This window comes from Erpetoichthys calabaricus, chromosome 18 (assembly GCF_900747795.2).
Source record: "Erpetoichthys calabaricus chromosome 18, fErpCal1.3, whole genome shotgun sequence".
Taxonomy (NCBI): domain Eukaryota; kingdom Metazoa; phylum Chordata; class Cladistia; order Polypteriformes; family Polypteridae; genus Erpetoichthys; species Erpetoichthys calabaricus.
In genome coordinates, this window is record NC_041411.2 from 15,380,223 (window position 1) to 15,404,690 (window position 24,468).

The 24,468-nt window shown below is 35.5% G+C and overlaps 1 protein-coding gene across 2 annotated transcripts in view; it reads right to left on the reverse strand.

Annotated features, from left to right (window-relative positions):
• Positions 1 to 267: 267 nt before the first annotated feature.
• Positions 268 to 24,468, reverse strand: part of ssh1a (slingshot protein phosphatase 1a) — a 61,404-nt gene continuing 37,203 nt past the window's right edge. For both annotated transcript variants that reach the window (XM_051921318.1, XM_051921319.1), the window contains 13 exons: positions 16,966 to 17,030; positions 16,541 to 16,662; positions 15,819 to 15,884; positions 15,030 to 15,095; positions 14,036 to 14,230; positions 13,211 to 13,304; positions 12,967 to 13,095; positions 12,248 to 12,294; positions 11,842 to 11,988; positions 7,898 to 8,098; positions 6,400 to 7,102; positions 4,116 to 5,975; positions 268 to 3,959 (listed from right to left, as the gene is read on the reverse strand). In XM_051921318.1, coding sequence (XP_051777278.1) covers positions 4,839 to 5,975; positions 6,400 to 7,102; positions 7,898 to 8,098; positions 11,842 to 11,988; positions 12,248 to 12,294; positions 12,967 to 13,095; positions 13,211 to 13,304; positions 14,036 to 14,230; positions 15,030 to 15,095; positions 15,819 to 15,884; positions 16,541 to 16,662; positions 16,966 to 17,030 — 2,972 coding nt within the window. In that variant the 3' untranslated portion in view covers positions 268 to 3,959; positions 4,116 to 4,838. The remainder of the gene's footprint in view (positions 3,960 to 4,115; positions 5,976 to 6,399; positions 7,103 to 7,897; positions 8,099 to 11,841; positions 11,989 to 12,247; positions 12,295 to 12,966; positions 13,096 to 13,210; positions 13,305 to 14,035; positions 14,231 to 15,029; positions 15,096 to 15,818; positions 15,885 to 16,540; positions 16,663 to 16,965; positions 17,031 to 24,468) is intronic.

Sequence of the window (24,468 nt, forward strand, 5' to 3'; positions counted from 1 at the left end):
GGGTGATCACCATGCACTTGCTTCATTTTTCCACAATTTCAACATCGACAGTATAGGTGAATTTCTCAGGGTCGCAGAGTGGATCTGAAACAGCAGCCTTGGGCTTCCCAGTGCAGTTCTTATACCACTAGGCCATCTTTCCTACCTAAAGCAATCAATACGACGAATATAACATTGACATATTTCTTACAGAAATCAGAAAACATTTTGAAACTTAGAGTTGTAGGCATGGGTTGAGTAAATAATAAATTTAAACAATACATTAGGTAATTACAGAATGAAAAAGTTTATTTAATAATAAACACATACAGTACATTTTAACAAATATAAAAAAGTGCAATATGCATTCAAAGTACAGTAAATGTACAGTACAAAAACAATTTACTGCATACATAAATATAAAATCAAAAATTACATTAAAACATCAAGACACACAAAAAAAAAAAAAAAAAAAAAAAAAAAACATAAAAAAACTAAACATAAAAAAGTCACCAATGATACAATTTACTTTTCCTCCTAGGGCTCCTGAAAGATGCAGTGATAAAAACTGCAGTCATTTTGGCCACATGGGGACAGTGCTGATCCTTGACTTGTGCAAATTACATTTTATTTCCTTCCTGGTACAGTACATCTCCTCCAACACGGAAAGCTACAAACCTCAATACCAAATATCCAATCTGTCATTTGATATTGGAGTCTTCTGCATTAGCTCCCTCTGATAGCTTTGGTCACTTTCTGATATCTGATGAAAATTTAACAGTATCATCACTGAGCAAAAGAGCTGCTGATTGGCAAGTATTAGCTTGTGGGTTTAGTAGCAATTATTAACTAATGTTTAGGAACAAATGTGGCAGATAATACACTATAATGTAAGTGAGGCCAACTTTCAATTGCCTATCCTCTCACTCCTTACACCACTGATGAAAATAAAAGCAATAAAAAACTCTGTTGCTTTCTTTCTCAAATATAACAGGGCCACCATTCACATGTCCCACCCTCCTCATCTTTGACTCTCTTGCCAGAAAAGTGCACCAATGATTATGGTTATATAAACTACGCACAATGTTGATGACAGTATGGATTTAAGGCACTTGTGTATTGATACAATATATTAAAAAATGCCATAATAAAAAAAAAAAACAATGGGGAAAAAGTCAGCAGCAAACAAACACACAAACGCCACCATGATGCAGAGTACAGAATTAGATTTGTGAATACAGACAATGCCTACTGACTATCTGCTACATCAGTGAACAGAGGGGACTGGAGGATTGTGGAGGCCAGATCTGTGCTTGTGCCATTTTTATAATGAGAACAAACCTGTGACCGGTTTACAGGTAACATTCTGACAGAAATTTCCTAGATGTACAATCATAACCTGACCAAACACGTAACTGTTACAATTAGTCTAATACAGCAATTAGGTGGAGACAATGTTGCATAAAAAATGCATTATAGTAGAATTCCATCAGGTTCAGATATATCGTTTACATTGCATGTGCTCAGCCGTACACCCAGCCATACAGACACAGTGAAAAAACATATCCTGTACATTAAAAATATGATATATGGACAAATGGATTGTGTATACAAACTCAAAATGAATATAAAAACAATTATATATACACATATGAATAAACTCATTTTGTTATAATTTAATATATTACTATACACATATATATACTGCTATACACATATATATTTATATATACACACACACAAATATATAAATAGATACACAAACACATTATACACACACGCTCACACAAATTTACAAGATTTTTTTATTATAACCTACTCAATTTGACGTGATCTTACATTTGTATACTAGTGTGCATATATATTACACATATACACATTATATTATATATTTATACATACACATATATACATAAATGTATATACTATATATGTATGTATACACAGTGAAAAATAAAATTAAATTATCTATTCTTGCCTAACTGAATACCTGTGGAAAATATTTAAATACTGACGCACTTTCCTTCACTAATTTTCAGTTAGGAATGCTGCTTACTTGATGCTGGGACAGTTCCATTTGTATACTTGATAATCACGGGTAGCTTGTATTTTCTGTTTGGGATACAATACATACACGAGCACATACACAGATCTGCCTGGTGGCACAATAGCAAAACAGTCAACTGTGATCCAAATTATATACACAGATGTACAATAAGACTCAGAATAGTGAGATGAAAAAAGTTCAACACACAGCAAGCTTAAGAACTTTCTTGTACAGTACAGTGATTCAACAAGTGTATTTAAACAATAAATCACTCTTTAAAAGTAATAATTCTACCATCTTCACAAGTTCCACCACCCATTTGTGTCCTATTATGAGTACCAGATGACAGACCAAATTGCATGTCATTACTCTTGCCTCTAAAGCAGCATAATTTTGTACCTGATCACTCCTTTAGATTGACTCACTAACCCATAAATAAGATGAACGTTCATTAAAGGGACGACTTGTTGAACAATCAATCAATGACACAAGTTCAGACTTGTGCCAAACATTCAGAATTATTCAGAGGACCCTAAATGCCCTACATTGCCTAACAAAAATCTGCAGTACTAGCTAAAGTAGTGATACAACCAAACTGAAAAGTGCAAATTACAATGGTCTTCTGTCTTTTGAATTCTCCAAGCTTGACTACAGAGGATAATATGCTGGGCGTAAAATGCATATTTCACCAGATTTTAAGAATAGTGAATAAGGTGAACATCCCATTAAGATAACGAACATTAGTGATGGTAAAACACAATTAAAGCAAAGCTAGAACTGGCATAGCTCATAAAGTACATACATTGTGTTTCTGGTTCCTATTACTTTTACATCATTTAGAACAGGTGAAAGTTTAATAAGAGTATAGCAATTTATGGGAGGAATGAGTAATAGATACTTTAAATTGTGCCAGACTAACAGAAGACATGGCAAACTTTAACTAGCTCAACAAATGAAAAACCACGTCTGTTTTCATGAAAAGGGAAAAATGGTCAAAGAATGAATTTCTCTCTGCCTCAACTGGAAAAGTATTCTACCGCAAATAACAGGAGAGGGGAATGTGTTAATAAAATTAAACTATACAATAATTGAGGCTGAGGTGACAAAAATATAGAGCTTAATAAAATCATGTAATCTCTGGTTTGGCATTTTAGATGTGCAATAAGACAAAGAAGTACAGAACCTACTTAAAGTGGAGGAAAGACTGCGGTAAGTAAAAGCACACCAAATGCTTGAATATGTGGTGGAGCAGCTTTTCACATTAACACTCAGGGTAGTGTGAATTTTAAAAATGTATAAGCTAAAATTTCAAAAGTATGTGTAGCAACACATCTTTAACTCAAAAGAGCTTCAGGACATTCCAAAATATTTCTTTCACTCCAATTCTGGTCTGGAAATTACATGTCCATGTATGTAGTTTTTTGGACTTCAAAGGTTCAACATAAATATTGAAATATTCTAAATATTCCACATAATTCGATATCTGCTGGAACTGTTTAATAGGTTGTTTACTCCTCAAGTGGCAAACACCCTTGAAGTAGTGGACCTCTACTTATGCCTTAGTATAACCTTCCACAAATATTCCACAACCACTTTAACTAAACTGCTTGAAGAGCTTGCGATTTAGTGATTGAAGCACACAGTAAACAGTAGCACTATTTTCCTGAAAAATAAGACTAGCACCACAGTGGTGAAATAATGGAGGTAGAGAGAGCTGTCAGCTACTAAGGGTCAGTGGATGAAAATCAAAATAGTAAAAGAAAAATGATCGAGCACGTCTGATCGCAGTTTGCCACTGGTCACAGAAGAGGCTTTTACGCATTTGAAAATGTATCACTGGATGCTGCATTATTTAATTTCAACTGATCAGAGACCTAACCAACCTGAACACATTAGGTAATAAGATTTCTTTAACTGTAGCTTATAATTCAGCCTTAACCTAATTTATCATTTTTAGAAACATTTTTAAAATCATATATCCTTGTTTTGCACTTTATCATGTTATACAAACAAACAGTTTCTTTCATCCTAAAGAGCAACTATTTCAGTGGAATATTCCAATAAGATCAGTTAATGGCCATTTCAAAACCTTCAAGCTACCTGCCCCATTACAGATATGAAGCTGTGATGAAAATGGCACATGATACAGTACAGCTAGTCTCACTCGCTTGGGCTCCTGCAAGCCAGATACTCTTCACTAAACTTTATACCATTTATTAATACATTCAGAAACTGAAAGCAGCAGCGTATACTGTACATTCATTTAGCCCTCTGCAATCTACCCTTCCACACATTGGCTAGCATGAGACCTATCAAAGCTGATTAAACCCATGCTTCTCAAGACAATGAGTTAACTCTAACTGTATTTACAACAGAGGTTATGTCACAGTTCCTGTATGTGTTGTTGAAGTTTTGGAGTATATTATATTTTTACAGCAGGTAAAATCTTGACATAAATCACCATGCCCAATCTTGCACTGTTCACGGCTGGTTAAATTAAAAGAGCATCACTAATAAAAACTACACACATCACGTGCGCATTGTGAACTTCACAGCGGCTTCAGAGGGCCCCACTATTCTATTATAGTCACTTTAAAGACAATCACCTCCATGTGAAATCCTTGATGTCCATAACTACTTATAAATAACAGTATTTAGAGATTCTTTTTTTTTTTTTTTAAATACCTTGTGAAATTATTTACACATAATGCATAATTTTTAATCTTTGTATTCTTCCTGTAATTACATTTCAAGTTTGCAAACTCTTGTTGTACCCATCATGCTCATTAAAACTCAAATTTACATTAGAACATCAGCTACCAGGACTGAAGGTGCTGACCTCAAGAGGTGATTTTAAGAAGCTGCTCATAAACGTTTTTTTTGTCTCGCGCTGAACACTACTCAGCTGCCAGCTACGACTATCTTTGCTGGATGCTGACCTACTTATAAAGGTGACATTACATTCTGCAGAGGAACCAATGGAAGAAAGGTCATCTGAAGAAAAGTTGAGGCTGGCCAGCTTGGCCAGGGAGTTGGATCGCTTCAGCCTGGAAGACACAGTGAGTCCAGCCAGACGAAGCCTGGCTTCTATCTCCTGAGCACGCTGTTTGACAAGACCTGGCTTTCCTCGTATGCTGTGAATGCTATCACTGCTAGAGCTCCGGGTCAAAGTTGAGCCATGGGGAGAAGATGTAGGAGTCTGTCCACCCACAGTCTTCAGGAGATCTCTAGTCAGGCACAGGGGGGTACTCAGGTGGCCAGAATGTGGTGTGGAAGTCTGCTGCTGATTTGGTTCACACACCTTACTCACAAAATCAACTTGTACGTCTTTCTGGCTTCCTGTGAGAAGACTCTCATGTTCAGAAGTGAAATCCATATGTTCACCATCTCTCAGTTGTACTGATGCTTTGCTGTTATCCACTGCTATGTTGGTCAGCTTTTCTAGCTCTTTAGCGTGTTTCTTGACCAAGCCAGCTTTCTGAAGCTGAATTATGGATTCCTGATGTTGCATTAAGTAGCTAGCCACCACGGGCTTTTCTTCATCTAGACTGATTTTAAGCAGTTTAAGGTCTTTGATATTCTTTGGAGCTTTTTCATTAAGTTCTCCAATTTTTGTCAAGAAACTAGACTCCCAGCGTGCCTGCACATTCTCAATAAAGCCATCACAGCTTACTGGATCCACCTTTTGATGGCAGGTTTTCAAAAAGGATTCTGATGCAGTAATGCCACAGATAGCACAGTTTCCCAATGACTTTTTAACCACACCTGACAAGGGACGCATTACAGGATTCCCCAAGGTACAATTGCCACTCTGTTGAACTGGGTTAAGGCTCTGAGAATGGTTGATTTTCATGGATTCACAGCACAGATGGCTAGGGGAAGGCATGCATTCTGTACAGACCCAATATAAAGGCTTGACTTTGTGGATACTTCTGATGTTAGCACTGTCCTAAAATATAAGAAAAAGAGGAAACAGACAAAAACAAATATGTGGTGAGGGCACAGAAAACAAAGTTATGTTTGGACAAGGGAAACGTTCACATTGAACAAACGCCGTTCAATCTTACTTGTGCTTCAGTCATAATTGCCAATATCTGATGCCTCTTCTTAATAATACTCAAAACACTGTGCACAGATACTGATTAAAAATAAATGCCAGCAGAATATACTCCTGACACCCCCCCTCCCAAAAGCTTTCATTTGACATTTTTAAGGTTTGTATTTAAATAAAGCTTATGTGCAAATTTAAAAATATGTATTTATAAACTATTGTTAAAAATAATTAAAGATAAATGGTACTAAAGGCATTAAAGTGTGTTACCCAATAAATAATTGCTACTGTATTAGGGAAATATAGTGGCTGTCTTACTCACGTCAGACCCTTCTTGAAAGCTCCGTTTGCTACTGAGACTGTTGTTATTGTTTGAATTTTTGTTGTTAAGCCTGTTTTGTTCTTCAATGGAAGAGCAGCGGGGAGCCTGTATATCTTCTTTGACATGTGCACTATTCTCCTCACCTTCACCAATGTTTCCCCCTTCACGTTGTGGTCCCATTAACAAAGCAACCTCTGCTTCTGCCTCCTCTTCATCCTCCTCCTCTACAGTGCCAAAATCCAGCTTCCTACGAATTTCAGCTTCTAATGGTTCAAATCGACATGTCTGAGCAGCTGTACCTTCACTAGCAACAGCAAAATGATGTAGAGAACACTCTCTACCTTCAAACGGCTCATCATCTAGTAGTGCATCTCTTTCAACATCTTCAATTTCAATATAAACTCGATCCATGTCTAGTAGTGGCGGGGCTCGCACAGGGGTAGAAGGTTCACTGTCCAATGCAGAATCGGACAGTCTCCTGAAGTAATAGTTATAATTGGGTGGATCAGCAGGATCCACTTCAACACCTATTGTCCTACTTGGTGAAGGTCTTGCTCCATCTACATCCCACAGCTCATCAGGTGGTCTAATTGTAAACTCAGATGGGTTTTCACCAGCCTCATCAAGTTGCAAACAGGCTTGCTGACCATCCGCCATTTCTGAATCAGAGTCAGGACGCCATAATTTATTGTGCCGCTGTTTACTAAAAGAAACAAAGAAAAATATAGAAATAAGCTTAACACAATTACAATGATTATGGGTTATAAAGCAACTCTAAATTTTCCTGCGCTTGTATGTGTTAGTATGAGCATTTCCTGTGATGGACTTCAGTCTCGGCCCACATTAATTTCTGCCTTGCATCCAGTGGTGCTACATAACCTCCATCTTCCTATAACCCTATGAGGGACTAAACTGGAACATATTAACGAATGAATATTATTTCCCTTTTGTCTTAGGAAAAATAAAATATATGAAGCAAACAATAACCTTTAAATCATTTTAAAATTTACTCCAGAAGAACTCTACATAAATGGAAAAGCAGTCATTTTTACATCACTAATGCTACCATTTGAAATAAGTTGGTGACCTCATGAAATACTGTAGTATGGCAGTCACCGTCAGATAGAAAGGGCAAATGGTGAAAAGGTTTAACACTGTTTAAACTATGCCAGTATTTTTTTTAATTCCCTTATATTGATTCTACATTAAATTTGTGATTCAGTGTGTATTTACTTCATGATTTATGTATTAATTTCACACTTACAATTTTTAATCGATTCTCAGCCCATATATATATGCATAGACATACATAGATACAGTATATACACATACATATAAATATCTCTATATACACACACACACAAAATAACTGTCAATAAATTTTAATGTTAGTTATTATCAGCAGGTTACTGAAATTTGTACATACTTTTATAGCAATGTGAAATTTGTTTAAAAAAACAAACAAAACAAAACAAAAAAACCCACAAAAAGCCATTACCTTGCATCTAAGATTCCTTCATACTCTGCCAGCTGTCTCATGAAGCCTGCATTTGGACGTGTAATGCTTCGCTTCTGCTTGACATAGTTATATGCTACTTCTAGCGACCACCCATACTCTTTCATAGCATAGGCTATGACTGTAGATGCTGAGCGGCTTACACCCATCTTGCAATGAACAAGACATTTTGAATGGTTCTTTCTGGGGAGAGAAGAAAGGGAGAAAAACAATTATAATTCAACAACTGACAATAAAAACATATAGGTTTTGGTAATCAATGTTTGAAGCACTTCACTGCTCTTTGTATAATACTTATTTAGCTATCTAAAATTATATTAGATCACCAATCTTAACTAATTGTGTCTTATATACGGCATTTTAATTTGAGATGAAAAAATACCAGCCATAGTTAATTACTTCAATCAGCTGTATAACCGATGCCAGACTGTAAAATTGGACCTTCCCTGTCACACAAATAAAGAGTACATCAGGTAAGCTGATTTGTCTGTTTCTATTCAATTACATTAAGTTCTGTATTTAAATACCTTCTTCTTTATCATAGCACTAAAGCATGTCTGTATGTTCCATGTTGATCAGACATTCAAGTAAGAATTTTACTGTACTCTGGGCATGTAACAGCACTACTACTAGTCAGTATCAGCTATTTTGCTCCAACAGAAGAATATACACACATCAGTCCCAATAATAAAACCACTGAGAATTGAAGTGAATAATACCGATTTTCTCATTACAATGGCATCTGGATTAGGCAACAAGTGAACTGTCAGTTCTTGAAGGTGATATTTTGGAGACAAGAAAAATGGGCAAGCATAAGGATCTGAGGGACTTTAACAGGTGCAAAATTGTCCAGTAAACCAGCATGGGGTCATGGGTGCTCAAGGCTCATTAATGCATGTGCAGAGTGATGGCTAGCCCACCTGGTTTGTTCCCACAGAAGAGCTACTGTTGCCCAAACTGCTGAAAAACTTAATGCTGGCCATAACAGAAAAGTGTCAGAACAAACAATGCATCACATCTTGCTGTGTACGGGGCTGCATAGCCTCAAGGCAGTCATAAAACTCATAGTGACCCCATCTCATGTGGGTGGCCGGGAGCACTCACATCATTTACCTGGGAAGGGATGGCAGCAGGATGCACTATGGGAGGAAGACAACTCGGTGAAGGCAGTGTGATGCTGTAGGCAATGTACTGTTGGAAAACCTTGGATCCTGGCATTCATATGTATGTTATTTTGACATGTACCACCTACCTAAAAACTACTGCAGAACACACATACCCCCTTCATTGCAGCAGTATTCGCTGATAGCAGTGGCCTCTTTCAGCACAATATTGTACCATGCCACACTGCAAAAATTGTTCCAGAATGGTTTGAGGAACATCAAAGAGTTCAAGGTGTTGACTGGGCCTCCAAATTCCCCAGATTTCAATCAGACCCAGCATCTGTGGGATGTGCTGGAAAAATAAGTCTGATCAATGAAGGTCTTGGTGCCTGATACCGCAAGACACCTTCATAGGTCTGTGGAATCCATGCCTCGACAAGTAAAAAGAGGTTTTATAGGCATGAAGGGGGCCTATGCAATTAGGCAAGCGGTTTTAATGCTGTGGCGGATTGCTGCATATCTTAAGAAAAACCCTTTAACTACAAATAAGTGGAAGGATAGACAAAACTCTCAATGTCACGTTGGAGCCAGCATACTAGAGCTCAGCAACTTATTTAAACAAAAATCATTCACAACTTTAAACAATCAAGTTACTAAAAAATGCAATCAACAAATATTGGTGTAGAGGCCGCTCATCACTGTGGGCTTAAAAAGTGCATGGTTTCATAACATTGTTTTCCCTACTTCATTGATATTTTAGAACTACTTCAATGTTGCAGCACATGTTCAAGACAACACATAAGTGGTAAGGCACGCAATCAGCTATAAGCTCTGGTTAATTAACTGCAGAGCAGATTGACACCTGTGCTTCAAGAGAATGTAGCAGCATGTACGACTAAGAAAAAACATGTTTTGATAGGTATGATTAAAATAATCTCTGGACTCCAATATTCAATCTCCAACTGAATATTGCATTATTAGTAATTAGGAAGTGGAAGGAGGAGCTTACAATCTAAACTGTGTCATTATATATATATATATATATATATACTGTATATATACATATATACATATATATATATATATATATATATATATATATATATATATATATATATATATACACACATACAGTCACCCCTTGATATACGACCGACCTGACATGAGAACAACTTGATTTATGACCAAAATTTTTGTTTTGATTTACGACCAACATCTTGCGTTACGACCTGAATGCGGTCACGTGTATCCGCTTGTGCGATTGTAAACAAACAGCCAAGAGCGTTTGTAAGCGTCAGTCGGAGCCCAGATACATGTGTTTGTGGACGTAATTTTCGTCAGTGCAGTGATTTATATAATTTATTTCGATAATTGCTAAGGAAGGAAGAGAAGGTAACGAAGGTAAAGAAAGCAATCACAATCGAAACAAAGAAGGAAATTGTGCGGAAATATATGAGAGTGGTGTTTGTGTGACCGATCTTGCTAATATGTACAGCATGTCGAAATCCACCATCTCGACAATTTTACAAAGAAAAGATTTGTATAAGGAGGCTCCTTCCAAACAATAACCACCTTCCATTTCATTCTCCTCCTCCTCCCTTCCTGCAGCCCAAAGATGTCAAATTAAATGGTGAGTACAGTATGAAATTGTTGTTTCTGGTAGGCTAGGCACTTTTTATAACTTTTTGGTTAGTACATTAGAAAAATTATTGATGTTTTGGTAAATTATGCACATTATACAACACTTTTTTATTATGAAAATGTTAAGTAAGTGTTGCTGTGGGAGGTTCGGAACGCATTATGGGTATTTCCATTATTTCTTATGGGAAAAATAGTCTTGACTTACAACCAACTTGAGTTACAACCAGCCCTCGCAAACGAATTGAGTTCGTAAGTCAAGGGTCCACTGTGTATGTATATATATTATACACACACACACACATACACCATGGTACCATGGAAGAAGGAAAAATGCCGAGTAATGCAACTATAAGGCTAACACTAACAATGGAAATGTAACAAATGTGTATGGGTATGGAAACAGGTGTCTGAGGGTGAATAATATCCTTGTGTTGTCACAATGCAATGAGACACAGTACCAAGAAACAGGCATTAATTCAAGGTAAAACTGCTAACAAGCATATTGTGTTACAAACACACAGAAATTGATCTTTTTACAAAAGACATTAGTGGTTTTAGTTAAAAAAAAAAAGCACTATACAGTATACAGTACCTCTCATTATGAATAATAGCCTAGACTATCTGATGCTCAGTGTCTAGCATAATGTTTGTAACCCAATCAGTGTGACATTATCAATTTGAAGCTAAATAAACCAACAATGGAGCAACATGTGGATAGACCTTAAAGGACAAGACAACTTATTTCATTACATTAAATAAGTAAATAAATAAATAAATAAATAACCCTTCTAGCAATAGAATAACACTAGATTAGCAGAACACAAAGATAAATCCTTATGAGTTTTTGTGTAAATGCAGACCTGAAACCAACAGGACATGTGAAGCAAAACTAGAAAACTATAGTCATTAAGATTCTTCAATCTGACTAAGTTTGACAAAGGCTAAAACTTAAAACGCTCTTTGCGTCATCCAACACGTACTCAGCAAATATTAAATAAACCAAAATAGTTGGAGATATTTTTAATCTTTTCCAGTATTTCTGCTGATCCTCACATTTTGTTTCAAATTTTATTCAAAATTGTGACATAAATATGACATATAAATTAGATCTTTATCAGCATTCTGCTCAAATTGCCATTTTCTCAGTGTAAGTTATGCCCTGACCAACAAGCTTGTACTCACTTTGCTTTAACTATGAAGTTGTAGGTGTCATTCCAGTGGGCCAAAAGATCAGTGGCTTCCTCATCATACACTCGTATGTTGTGATATGAAAACAAGCCCGGAAAAAAGTTATCAATTTCTCTGGTTACGTTGAGTATGTAGCCAACACTAAAATAAGAATAAAAATATATGCATGGGACAGTTTAAGATTTAAGTATAATGTACTTAGATATAATAATTAATTATATATTTTCTTATTTTAAGCTTCAGTGCTCATCAACAAAGCCTTTCATCACTCTGACAAATGAGAAAATAAATTTTATTAATAACATCTTTAAAAATTAATGTTTATATTTTTTTCAGAATTAAATTCTAAATGACAGTCTGTTTTCTTTCATAAAATACAGGTCTGGCAAACATCACTTACCCTGAGCTCTGCAGTTCCTCTAAGTTGGAGGCATTCCACTCAGATCCCTGTAAAAAATGGCAAAAGAACAAGATACATCACTTTTCACATTTTGCTGTCTCAGGAACTAGCAGAAAACAACATTGGTGCTATCCCTATTAATCTTATACATGCTGAATGAAACACTTAACTACTAGTGTAAACGATATGAGATACTTCCAATACAAAATTTGGAAAAAAAAAAATGGTATTTTGATATCCTGGAGATTATGAGGTCAATGATACAAACAATTTGCTTATTTCTCCTTTTCAGGAGAATTCATAATAAAAACATAATAACCAAAAGAAAAAAAAACCTAAATCCAGAAATTCATAAATGCCAAACAAAATATTTAAGATAAAAGGATGAAGAATACAACTAATTTTAACAGTGGGGTTTAAATAATAAAGAAAATAATATCTCACACACTACCATATTATTTCTGCCGGACTAAGTTATTCAAATAGAGAACTGTAAAGAATTCCCATTGCTATATGAAATTCAACCACAGAGTTTGAGTGCCGATTGTTATTATACTGTGTATATATAGACTAAATTCCCCAGGCATATGATAAAAATTGGTTTCAATCATAAAATGAGTGAAAATGTAAAAAAGAATATATTTATTATCCATAGTAACAGAAACAGACTGACCAAAGCAAATTCTAAATGAGAGTTTTGGCCTGGTCCAACAACATACCAGATACACATGATCAAAAATCAGCGTGGCCTTGTCCATTTGCCCAAGGATCAGCAGCATTTCATTGTCAATAAATTCCTTGTACTCTTTCAGGTTACAGTTCATATGCTGCTCCAGTTCATTGCGTATCTACAAACAGCATCAGCAATGATAAAGAGAAAAGAAAATTTCATAAAAAAGGAATACATATTTGGGCAGCTGAGTTCCAGAACTTGGGAATTAAGATTGCTCTTGAAATGTTTACCTCCTTAGAAGTTACATTTTCCAGGTCTTTGCTCATCATGATGCTGCGGAGTTTAGCTTTAATTTGACGCTCTGTTCTCTCTCTCTCTGTGGGTCTAAGGGGTATAATGAAATGACACTTCTTACAGTGTGATTTGCTCTACATTACAGTCTACATGGTAACAGTACAAGAAGCTAGTGAACTTCTTCCAAAAGGGTACAGTTTCTTAGATGATATTTACAAAAGAAGACATACTCTTAACAATGCCATTTATCACTCCTGTTGAGTTCCTGGCTCTAATTAGTTAATTCAGTAAAATTTCTTAAGCTATGTAATCAAGTAAGAAAAATCAAGTGCTTATTATTTTTAAATCTTTACAACCTATGTATATAAAATTCTGCTAATTAAGAAGCTGTAGTCCGATTATAGTTTATGGAACTGCAGTTTTTTAGGATTTTTATTCTAGCTGAGCCAGTCACTTATATTGAACTAATTATCATATCATTATATGTCATATGTAAGTCTACTATCATTAGAAAGATTAATTAAAATGTTGTTAAATACATGAACAAATTAACAGCAAATTTCTGAAATCTCCAGGCAGTTTGAGATAAATATCTGACCATGCTATTTATATTTTCAAATTACTTAAAGCAAAATGAAGATAAAGAAAAACAAAAATAAATAAATAAACCCTGCTATACAAGAATTACCTTAGGAATGTTTTTGCAAATTGGCATAATTTACATGGGAAGAAAGCTCTGTCATAAATCATTATATCCACTTTGCTGTAAAGACTTACAGACATTTTAAACAGCTATAGACAAAAGAAAAGATAAAACGTACTTGTCAACAAACATAGCAGGCGAGTCTGGCCGAGTGGATTCCAAATCCTGCATGGCATTCCACTCATTGATGCAACTCTGCTCAGAAGAGATACAACTTTCATAGTAACTCATCCATGTGAGAGCTACACTGCCCTGATAATAGTTGTACCTTCGGGAAATCTCACAGGCTTTGTGGAGAATCTGCAAAGCAGACCTGTGGAAAAGACTTTATGTTAAATTATATTAAACTTAAGTGTACTTTTATGTAAAATTACAATATTAATAGGCAAATAACTATGAGGTAACTAATTTAAAAAACAAAGTAAAAAACTAGGTATTGTACCAGCACTATAGATGAAAAGCACAATAAAGCAGCATATCTGCAGTTACATAAACTTTACCACCATGTGGCACTATAAACCAGTTAAAAAAGTATTCTGTGAAGTACAATTACACACAGTGAGGATAAATTTGTAATCTGACGTTAAACATGACCAAAAACTCCACAATAGACTTTATTGTGATTTTTCTTAACATCATCAGGTTTACATTTAGAAAACTTACAGAAGAACTTTTGAACCATGCAATGTTACATAACACAATTTAAATTAGTACTAAATTTACAGCACATGGATACTTCACTCCCAAACCCACTTAATTCATGTTGTGGTGTGTTATGGATCCTTCAGGGCTTACTTTGCTAGCCTGTTTTCTAAGAGATTAAAGCAGACTGCTTTAAGTGTCAAACTAAATACCTCAGTATAAACAGGGAGTCTACTATTAAAGCTAATAAGACAACAATGTGATTTGTGTTTTATATTGTACTTTCCATTTAAAACAGAATCACAAAGGTAAATAAAATTATAACAGAAGATTACTTTACCAACAAATTGCATTACCAGAGAAGCACAGACAAATAAACAAAGCAAAATATCAAAAGGTCAATGAAATAGTGAAATGAACGCTTAAACATTCTAACTTAATTGCCATTAAATAAAAAGGTGTGCACTTACCACATGGCTTGCACTGACACAGGCTTAAAGATGTGTGTTCTTCCTGCTGTATTCACACTAAAGCCTCTGTGGGAGAAAGAAGACAATTGAGAATTCCTAGTGCAAACAAAACAGGAACACCACAGCAGGGTCAGACTCAAGCTCCACCCACATTCAGCACACAGGATAATTAATTTTTCTTCCATCTTATTTTGCAGCTTTTTCTATGCTGCCCAGATAGGCTTCAATTACCTGCAACCTTGAACTGGATTAAGTTGGTTTGAAAAGTTTATGCTCCATTATTTATGACAAGGACAGAATCAATGTAGTGCTCACAACCTTGTTTTGACTTTCTAGCATGTGTACATTGACCTCAAGTATGAGTAGTTCCCAGTTTTGAAATGTAACTATCGGCTGGTACATGGAGTACAGTGCTGGTTATTCTATATCACATGTCCATATTCTAGTTGATACACTGGCAGCTAGAATCAAAATTAGCTTTATGACTTAACAAAGTTAACTATTTTGTTGTATACGTAAGCTTTTCAAGTTGATTTAACAGATATATAATGCAAGACAGGAAAAAGAATGAAAACTCATTTTCAATGCCAAAATGAAAATCATTTTGCCAACTTTACAATCAATCATGCTTTCAAAACTACTGTTCCTATTATATTTTATACCATCTCAGAAATCCATAAATTATTTTAATTAGTCTCCAACATAGTTTCCCTTAAGTAATGGTTGAAATGTTCCACCACAGAAATCCAGCTCTTAAATGAACTCATCACTCAGAGGCATAAATCTTACCCATCACCATCCAGGTGAATCTTGGTGTCACTCCAGAGGGGCAGTACCATTCCAATTGTGCAACATCTGTTGAAATAACACACGATAAATAGAACCAACTTTCAAACTAATAATAATAATAATAATTATTAATTATTAATATTCAGATTTAATCCATATAGAATTTTATGGCCATGTCCATGTGAAGCCACAGCTGTCTGTAATAATAGTACCGGAAGCAAACATAATGGGGGAAAATCTTATTTTAATACGTCTCTTCTGAAGCCAAATTAAATTTACACCACAGCATTTTTTTTTACTTACACTGCAACTGTCCACCATATTATGTTGCGGAATTAAAAAAAAAAAAATAAGGCTTTCCTAACTGCGTAGCTGCTATAGCATACGTTTACAGTACTTGTGACCCAAGACTCCATCACATCATAATTGTCTAAACTGGTTCTGAAAAAAATCTTAATTCTTTTAACCACTTTTACACACAGAACTTTTGCTTTCTTTCTTTGATAGAAAGCTTCTAATTTTCTGAATTTACTAAATACTTATTATTATTTGCAAACAAGGAGGAAACGTAATATTTACTTGAGCTCAGTAATTTAAAAAGTACATAATGATGCCCTTATCAAGAATACAGGCTACAAACCTGACTTCTAATAATGCAAGTCCTTCCTGACTTTCAAATGTATAAAGGGATCAGAAATATGTTATTCGAGGACTGCTATTACCTCTCTTTGCTTGTGAAGTCCATGCCCAGCAGAATATTTTCCTCTGTGTCCTGTCGACCATTAGTATAAACCACCACCATGTACCTGACTCTATCAGACCAAGCACTTTCTAATCGCACAGCCTACACAGCAATAAATGTAAGACAAACATATATATTATTCAATTGTATAAAAGATTTTTTGTTACAAAATGCACAGAGTATTAAAAACTAATAAACAGTACTTTACATAATTTAATGGATGTATTAAAGTACTGGAATTACCTTCAAATAAAACATAAGAATTCTCAGGTTGAGAAAAATGTTGTCATTGCATGGATATATAACAAATGCATAGTCAAGTTGCTATTATTTTCACTTTGCCATACTATTAATACTTTCAGTAACTTTTATCCCAGTACATTTTTAGAGAATTGTTCTACTTACCAGTTTAATTCTGTCTTCCGATCTAAGAAGATTGATCATCACTTGAAGATGCTGGGGTAAATCACCTTGGTGATAAAGAAAAGACTTTGTTAGGAGCAGAAAATTATGTGAGCCAGAAACAGAACTAAAATTATCAAACTCTTTTTTGCTTTGGTTGCATCATATCAAATCAGGGGAGTGAGGGGCAGCATACAGCTTAAGGCAGGAATCAACCAAGAAGGGGTTACCAGTTCGTAACTACAAATGCTCTCATACACACCATGCAAATTTAATATGTTACCACTTCAGCTAACTTGCATACATTTAGGATTTGTGGCGCTGCTCACACATGGTTCAAATCCTCAGCTCAGTGACAGTCTGTGCAGAGTTTAAAACGTCTTCTGTTTGCATGCATTGTTATTGGTTTTATCTCCAGTTTGCTGAAGACACACATTAAGTTAATAGGTGACTCTCACCCAAGTGTGTCTTGCAATGGGCTGATGCCCCGTCCAGACTTAGTGCCCGTCTTGTTTCTGATGCTGCAGAACATGATCTTGCCCCCGAGACCTCACATCAAATAAACTGGGTATATAGATGAACGAACTTCTTTGAATGAATGTAATGAGGTAAGTATACTGTATAAAGCGAATAAATACACGAAACAAAGTACTGAATCAACTACAGCTCACAGTGTGTACTCACACATTTCTTTTACTTTTGTAAAACCATGGAAAGTACTGATACTACTAACGAAAGGGGTATTTCTGAACATACTACTGAATCCAAAACAGAAGACAAGCTGATGACACTCAAGCGTACACAAGTATCACTATTCTTGATAATACGTTAAGCAGAATTCAGCCCACAAAAGAACAGAAGTGCTGACAGTGGTCACTGGTGGGATAGGCCCAGGCAGGTCAACAGAAATCCTTTGTGCTACTTAAGTGTTTATCAAGCAGTCAGACAGTTGCTGCAGTGTGCAGTCTCCAACTAAATGACTGCCCATGTCCTTGGCTTCAAATGGACCACAGACAAAGGACTTTAAAGAATCCTGTTTGTGGTCCCAAAGGAAGCTGCTCAATTCCTCACCATTCCCAAGGTTAAAGGATCAAGTGTCAGCTAGAGGACAATTTTTCAAAAATGCTAATGTAATACTTTTGAGTACAGTCTGTCCAGATTCATACATAGCTTCTGTTTTTCAAACAACAGACCTAATTAAGAATTGATGGACGGTGGTGTCGGTTCCTTAGAGAAACTATATTTTGCTTTTCTGTATATATTTTCATAACATAACACAAGTATCTGAAACTAGGGACCAAATATGTTTGTTCATTTTTTAATTAAAACCAATCACCAGGATAATAGTAAACAAGTTACAATAAATTAAACTTGATTATTCCTTACTTAATCTCCTATACATCTAGAGTCTGTTCTCACTAATTGTTGTGGCCCATTTTATCTAATGTGTGAAACTTAAACTTTCAAGTTTTAGTGCTGGTGGAAATTCATTCCTCTTTTCCAAAGTAGGTAACGTCTACAGTCCCGTTACAAAAGCACTCCAACTAGGGGTATAGCATGTTTTTTAGCCTGCGTTATGCTAAAGCACCATGTTAACAAAGGGTTAGCACAGACAATTACGGCCAAGTCTGAACTTTTAGTTTATATGGGAATATGTCATGAATGTGTACTATACCTAGCCACCTCCAATGAAAAATGTACATACACAGTATTTAATTCAAGTCACAAGGAATCTGGAGACCTACACAACATGTATGCATCTTTTGAGTAACTACATCTCAAATACAATCCACTAGCAACACACTGTTTCAGAATTAGAATGTCTATTAGAAATGTGTCCTTTTTACTGTTACTACTACTGTACTACTTATTTATCTATCATTGCCTTCCTATGGCTTTTTTAATTTTATGAGAAACCTACTTATTGTTATTTTGTCTATTGCTCATTATTGTTATTTAAACTTAAATAAATAGTTGAAAACAAAAAAAGTTCAGTTTCCCTAATCTTCCTTTACTATCTATGTGTGAAACTACACTAACAATAATTATGAAGACACAGGCAGTATTTTCAGGCTATCTGCTTATTTCAAGGAGAGTGCCCCTAAACAATCTAAGCAACAACAGAAAAAAACAAACTTTCAATTAGGATCTTATATAAAGAATGGAATTAAACCATCATTAAGATGTACCGTACATTCCTCTTTAGTCTGTTTAAACCATGTTATAACTCATCTATAAACTGTACATTGCACACACATTTTTTTGTCTAAAACTAAAACTGAACTGAGAACAACGTCACCAAGCAGAGGCCTGGTAATAAAACATTGTATATCTGTCAGATAGATAAAGTTGGATTTTTAATATCATTAGCTGGAGTAACATGAAATTGGATAATAAAGTGCAATGAAAAATCTATTGTGATATCCTACATTAATGTCAACATATCTTATTCATCTGGAAGAACCCTAATCCACCCTCTGTAACTCAATGGGAAAGATATGTCTTACTTTAACATATTGGAGAAAAACATCTCTAAGTGGAACAGACCATATTTTTTTCATAGTTATCCAAAAATAAATGAATGCTGTTCTAAAATAAAACACCATGTTTTTGCTTAAACTTTTTGATGTTCAATATACTGTATATGAGGAACTACTTCATATTGGGCTCTCTGTCCTTAGGGCACTCTGGATTAGCTAAGACAGGGCATTGAGTTTGGCAGTTCGTTTCAAAAATATGACCCTGTGTGAAGGGGCTTCCTGTTTATGAACTACTTTCAGTTCCCAACATCTTAGCAAAAAAGCCATGCAGTTTACATGTTGTGAGCATATGAGTGGATGAAATGTGGATTATGCAACACTAGGGGGCTCCGCCCCCTGCTCGCTTCGCTCGCCAACCCCTGGTGTTGGGAATGACAAAGAGCGCGATGTATGAATGAGATATAGAATAGTGTGATGGTGTAGATGATGCAAATAGAAAGCAAACAATAAAGTGTGTGGCACAGTGTAAAGGTTTATTTGAAAATTTCTTTGTACACGCCGTTTAAGTGTAAAAGGTAATTCCAGCTCAGAACTTGTAAGGTCAATGAAGATGGTTATTGTTGTGATCAGAGTCAAGTTTGTCAGAGCTTAGAAAGAGTTGTGTCTCTCCAGGAAGTGATGGAATGACTTGGGTATTTATGTTTTGCACATTAATATTTTTTGGACCTAATATAGTGCGTTGTGTTAAAAGGGGCATTTGGTCTAATGAGATTGCTGTTCCAAATCTCTCTGTAACTAAGTTGTCGCAGATAAAGGCTTGAGGAATTGTAATAATATGTGGCTGAAGTCCATCTGTATTGGTGAGTGTACCATCTCTCAGTTGTAATAAGCAATTGTTATGATTTGGTTCTGGACATCGTATCTTTTTTACTAACTGTATCTTTTGAAAGCAATGCCAATTGTCTGCGTATTTTAAGGTGCACTGAACAATAGCGGAGTGCAAGGCATCTGGAAGAATAGCTAAGCACTGTCTAAAATCTCCTCCTCATAAAAGTACCTTTCATCCAAATCGAATATTATTATTCATAAACGTTTGTAGAAGTTTATGAATGGTGTTGAGTAAGTGACTTCATGCCATTATACATTCATCAATAATTAACATTTTTTCAAGACGGATGTCACGTGCAGTGCCACCGTTAATGTTCATAGTGGATACCGATTTGTAGGATCTAATGCAGTTGATAAAGATTTCACTTTCAGGTACATCGTTAGTTAGAAGCTTTTGTAGATATTCAGTATATGAATGTAAAGAAGGCAGTCTAATTTGACCCTTTTGACAACAACGTGTAAATGTATTACTTGTATTGCCAGTTGTTTCTTCAGGGAAGTGAACTGAATGACAATGATTGCAAATGACATTCATTAATCCGAATGAATTTTCCTGGTGTATATTTTGCTTGTGCCGTTTGAGAGGCGCGTTGTTGCATGTGTAGTATTTGGGACGTGTTGTTTTGGAGCTGTAATCAATTTGCCTGTGCTGTGTGAAAAGCCTGTTGTATCCTTCCTTGCCGTTAACGTATGTCTGAGATGGGAGGTGTTTCGTTTTGAATCCGTGACTGTTGTGATGCAGCACTTTGATTGATAGCTTGCGTCATGTGGATCTAGGATGTAGATTTGTGCATATTTGCGTTGTTGATTTGTTTCAGGGTGCACTGTTCCAATGCGATGCAGTATTTGTGCACATATGCGAAAGCAGTATGGGCCATTGCCTTTTGGTGGCCTGATATTTACTCGGTTAGATGCAAAAGCAAATGAACTATTGTAGGATCTAATGCAGTTCATAAAGTTTTTTACTTTTAGGTACATCGTTAGTTAGAAGCTGTAGTTGAGCTTTGCATTTTTGGAGTCGAGACATTTTTTCTTTTAGAAATATGGATAAGTAATAAGGAGTATTGCAGTCACTGTTAATATGGAGCCTTTTCTGCGGTTGAACGGTTAATAGTGTCTTATTATAATGAGATCCACCTATGCTGCATAGCCGTCTATTTTGTTGTTTCTTTCGTGTTCATGTGTTTGTTCTTGTTATCCTTTCCTTTTCGTTTTGTACCCGTGACCGTGTATTCAAGACTTGTTTCTTTCTCAGCATGCGAAATATGGATAAGTAATAAGGAGGATCGCAGTCACTGTTAATATGTTTCCTTTTCTGCAGTTGAACGGTTAATAGTGCTTTATTGTAAGGAGATCCACCTATGCTGACACCTATGCTGTCTAGTGTGAAGGTGTTGACGTTCACTTTAGAATATGTGGCTTTGGGTGTCACTTCTTATGGATGTGTGTGTGTGTGTGTGTGTGGGGGGGTGAGGATTGTTGTTGCGCGAGCGTCTTCTTTCTTTTTGTGTTCCTGTGTCTTGTTGAATCCCCCTCTTTGTGTGTGTCCCGTCCGTTGCTTGTAGGGTCTGTGGGGTGGTTTTGTTGTGTTCTTTTTTTTGTGTTCCATGGGCTTTTTGAATCCCCCTCTTGGTGTGTGTCCTGTCCGGTGCCTGTAGGGGGGTTGGGTTGCCTTGCTGTTGTGCGCGAGCCTCTTTTTTTTTTTTTTTTTTTTTTTGGGTCTAGTTTCGTGTGCAATGTGTTTCGTGCTTTGCCTGCATTTGACTACTTTTTTATGTGCCTTTTCCTTTTTTCGGTGCTCCTTGCGCGTCATTTCTCCTTTTTTGTCTTTTTTCTGTGCTCACTCCTTTTTTCTGTGGTCTTGTCCGTCTGTCGCGGCCCCTCATCCGCCTCTCGCGGCCTCTTTTGTCCCCCTCTCGCAGCTCCTCATCCGCCTCTCGCGGACTCTTTTTGCGCCTGCGCAGTACGTCTTTTTGCAGCTACGGCCCATGGCCGGATGTGCCTGCGTCCATCATCCGGTTTAGCATTCTCGGTTAGTAATATGGATGGGTAACATGAAATTTTTTTCATATACAGTTTTATATTGCTTGCAGTTATCCAGCATTGTTCACCATTGTCTCCTACCATATCAGAAACACTGCTATGTAATTTTCCATGAAAACATAAGATTAAAATAAATTTTCAGCAATCACTACAAACTACACAGGAGGAATTAAATATATAAAACAAATATAATTTTTGGGTAGAATGTTCTTTTAAAATCTTCACATTATTACTGATTATGATTGTTTTTTGTCTTTAAGGCACTCATGCATTTCAGGACATTAACATTCAATTGGAACATAAAATACATGTAAAGTCAAGGTTATTGTTGCTTGGAAAAAAATTCCAACAGAGCTCATATACACTAAGCGAAAGAGATGTTGCTTTTTACATTTTACAGATAGATACAATAGATACAATATACCTTGTGCTAGTTCATAGCACATATCATTCAAGTGTGAGTGAAGAGAAAACATATGAATAAACAGTTCAAGAAAGTACACCTCTACATTGCAATAATACATTTCTATAACTCTTTAAAACAGAGTTTTATATTAAGAAAAATAACTGATGGATTTTTTCATAATTTAATTGTAATTTTTATTCAATCACTTTTCTTTCAGAGTTTCATGGGCAGTTAAGAAATAAAATAATGACATTTATTAAGTTAAAACTCTATTCCTTCTAACACTTACTGATTACCTTATAAAATTAGGAAGAAACAGAATTTCTTTTCACTATCCTGTTTATTTCCAAACCTATTTTTTTTTTTTTGCTAGGTTTTGCATTTTAGAGAACATAAGGTCATCTGTCCCCTGTATAAATGTAATAATGTCTCCAATTAGTATATTTAGCTCCCAGTACCTCCTACATTGATGATGAAACATAAGTCATTATAATTTAATACTGCTCTGGAGCTAAAATAAAATATAAAAAAGAATGAAACACTTTGTAAATAACTGATGATAACAATGTTAGGAAAAATACACTCACAAATATGGTAGTGTTAACATATTTGTATTGTACATGTTTGTATAAAATACTTACACATTCCATGTCTCAGTAAGTACATGCATAGTAACCTGGCTTCTACAAACAAACAAACTAATTTAACTAGAACAGTACAAGCTATTAAGAAAAAAAAAATAGTAGTAAGCCTTACACACCCTGAAACAATAAGTGTAATCTCAAAAAGACCTCAAAAAGTTGCAACTGTGTATTGGCAATTAGCTCTACAGTTGAAAGCCTACCTAATGTTTAATAGGCCAGTTGAAAAATGTGAAATGAAAGAATTTTGTTTTTGTCTAGTTAACATAATCATAATGGTAGAGGCATTATAAGAGGCAGAAACCTCACAAATTATTTCAGTGGAAAGCATTCCTATTTTATGAATGACCCATTGAGATGTAGAAAAGGTGACTCTGCAAACACTATGTTTTGTGTGTTATTAAATTCCAAATTAAACACAATAAGAAGTCATATATTGTTTTTAAGGACAAAAGGAGAAAACTGCCAAAGTGAAATCAAGACTATAAGAAATAATTAGCTGATTTGGGCAAGAGCAGACCTGCAGATGTTAGAAAAATGAGGAAATTGAATTTTAAGAAATCTGTTTCTGACTAAATTATTAAAACCTGCCATCTTCCTATTACCTTCTAAAAGAATGTTATTGTGTTCTTTTCAAAGTATGTTGTCATGCTGTGCCCTGTGAAAGATACTAAATAAACTCTATATTCACTAAAAAATGCAGTCATAGGGAAGACATACACAGCTTTCTGGGAACAGAGAGGTGAAAAAGTGTCACGGGGTATTAACAATATGGAAGAAAAGGAAATGTAGTCGAATGTGCACAGTACCATGTAGGAAGTGAATTTAAGCCCACATCACATTACATGACCCTGTCCACTGACCCCCAAACGTCATGCAAAAAGACAATTTCCCCTAGGGGATTAACAAAGTATATCAAAATAAAAATAGACTTTTACATGTGCCTGTGACAACCAGTGTAACACTAGCCTTATGAAGATGAAATTTTATGAAACACTGCTAGAAAAAACAATGGTTATTCAAGTTCTTAAGTATCTAAGGTGTATGA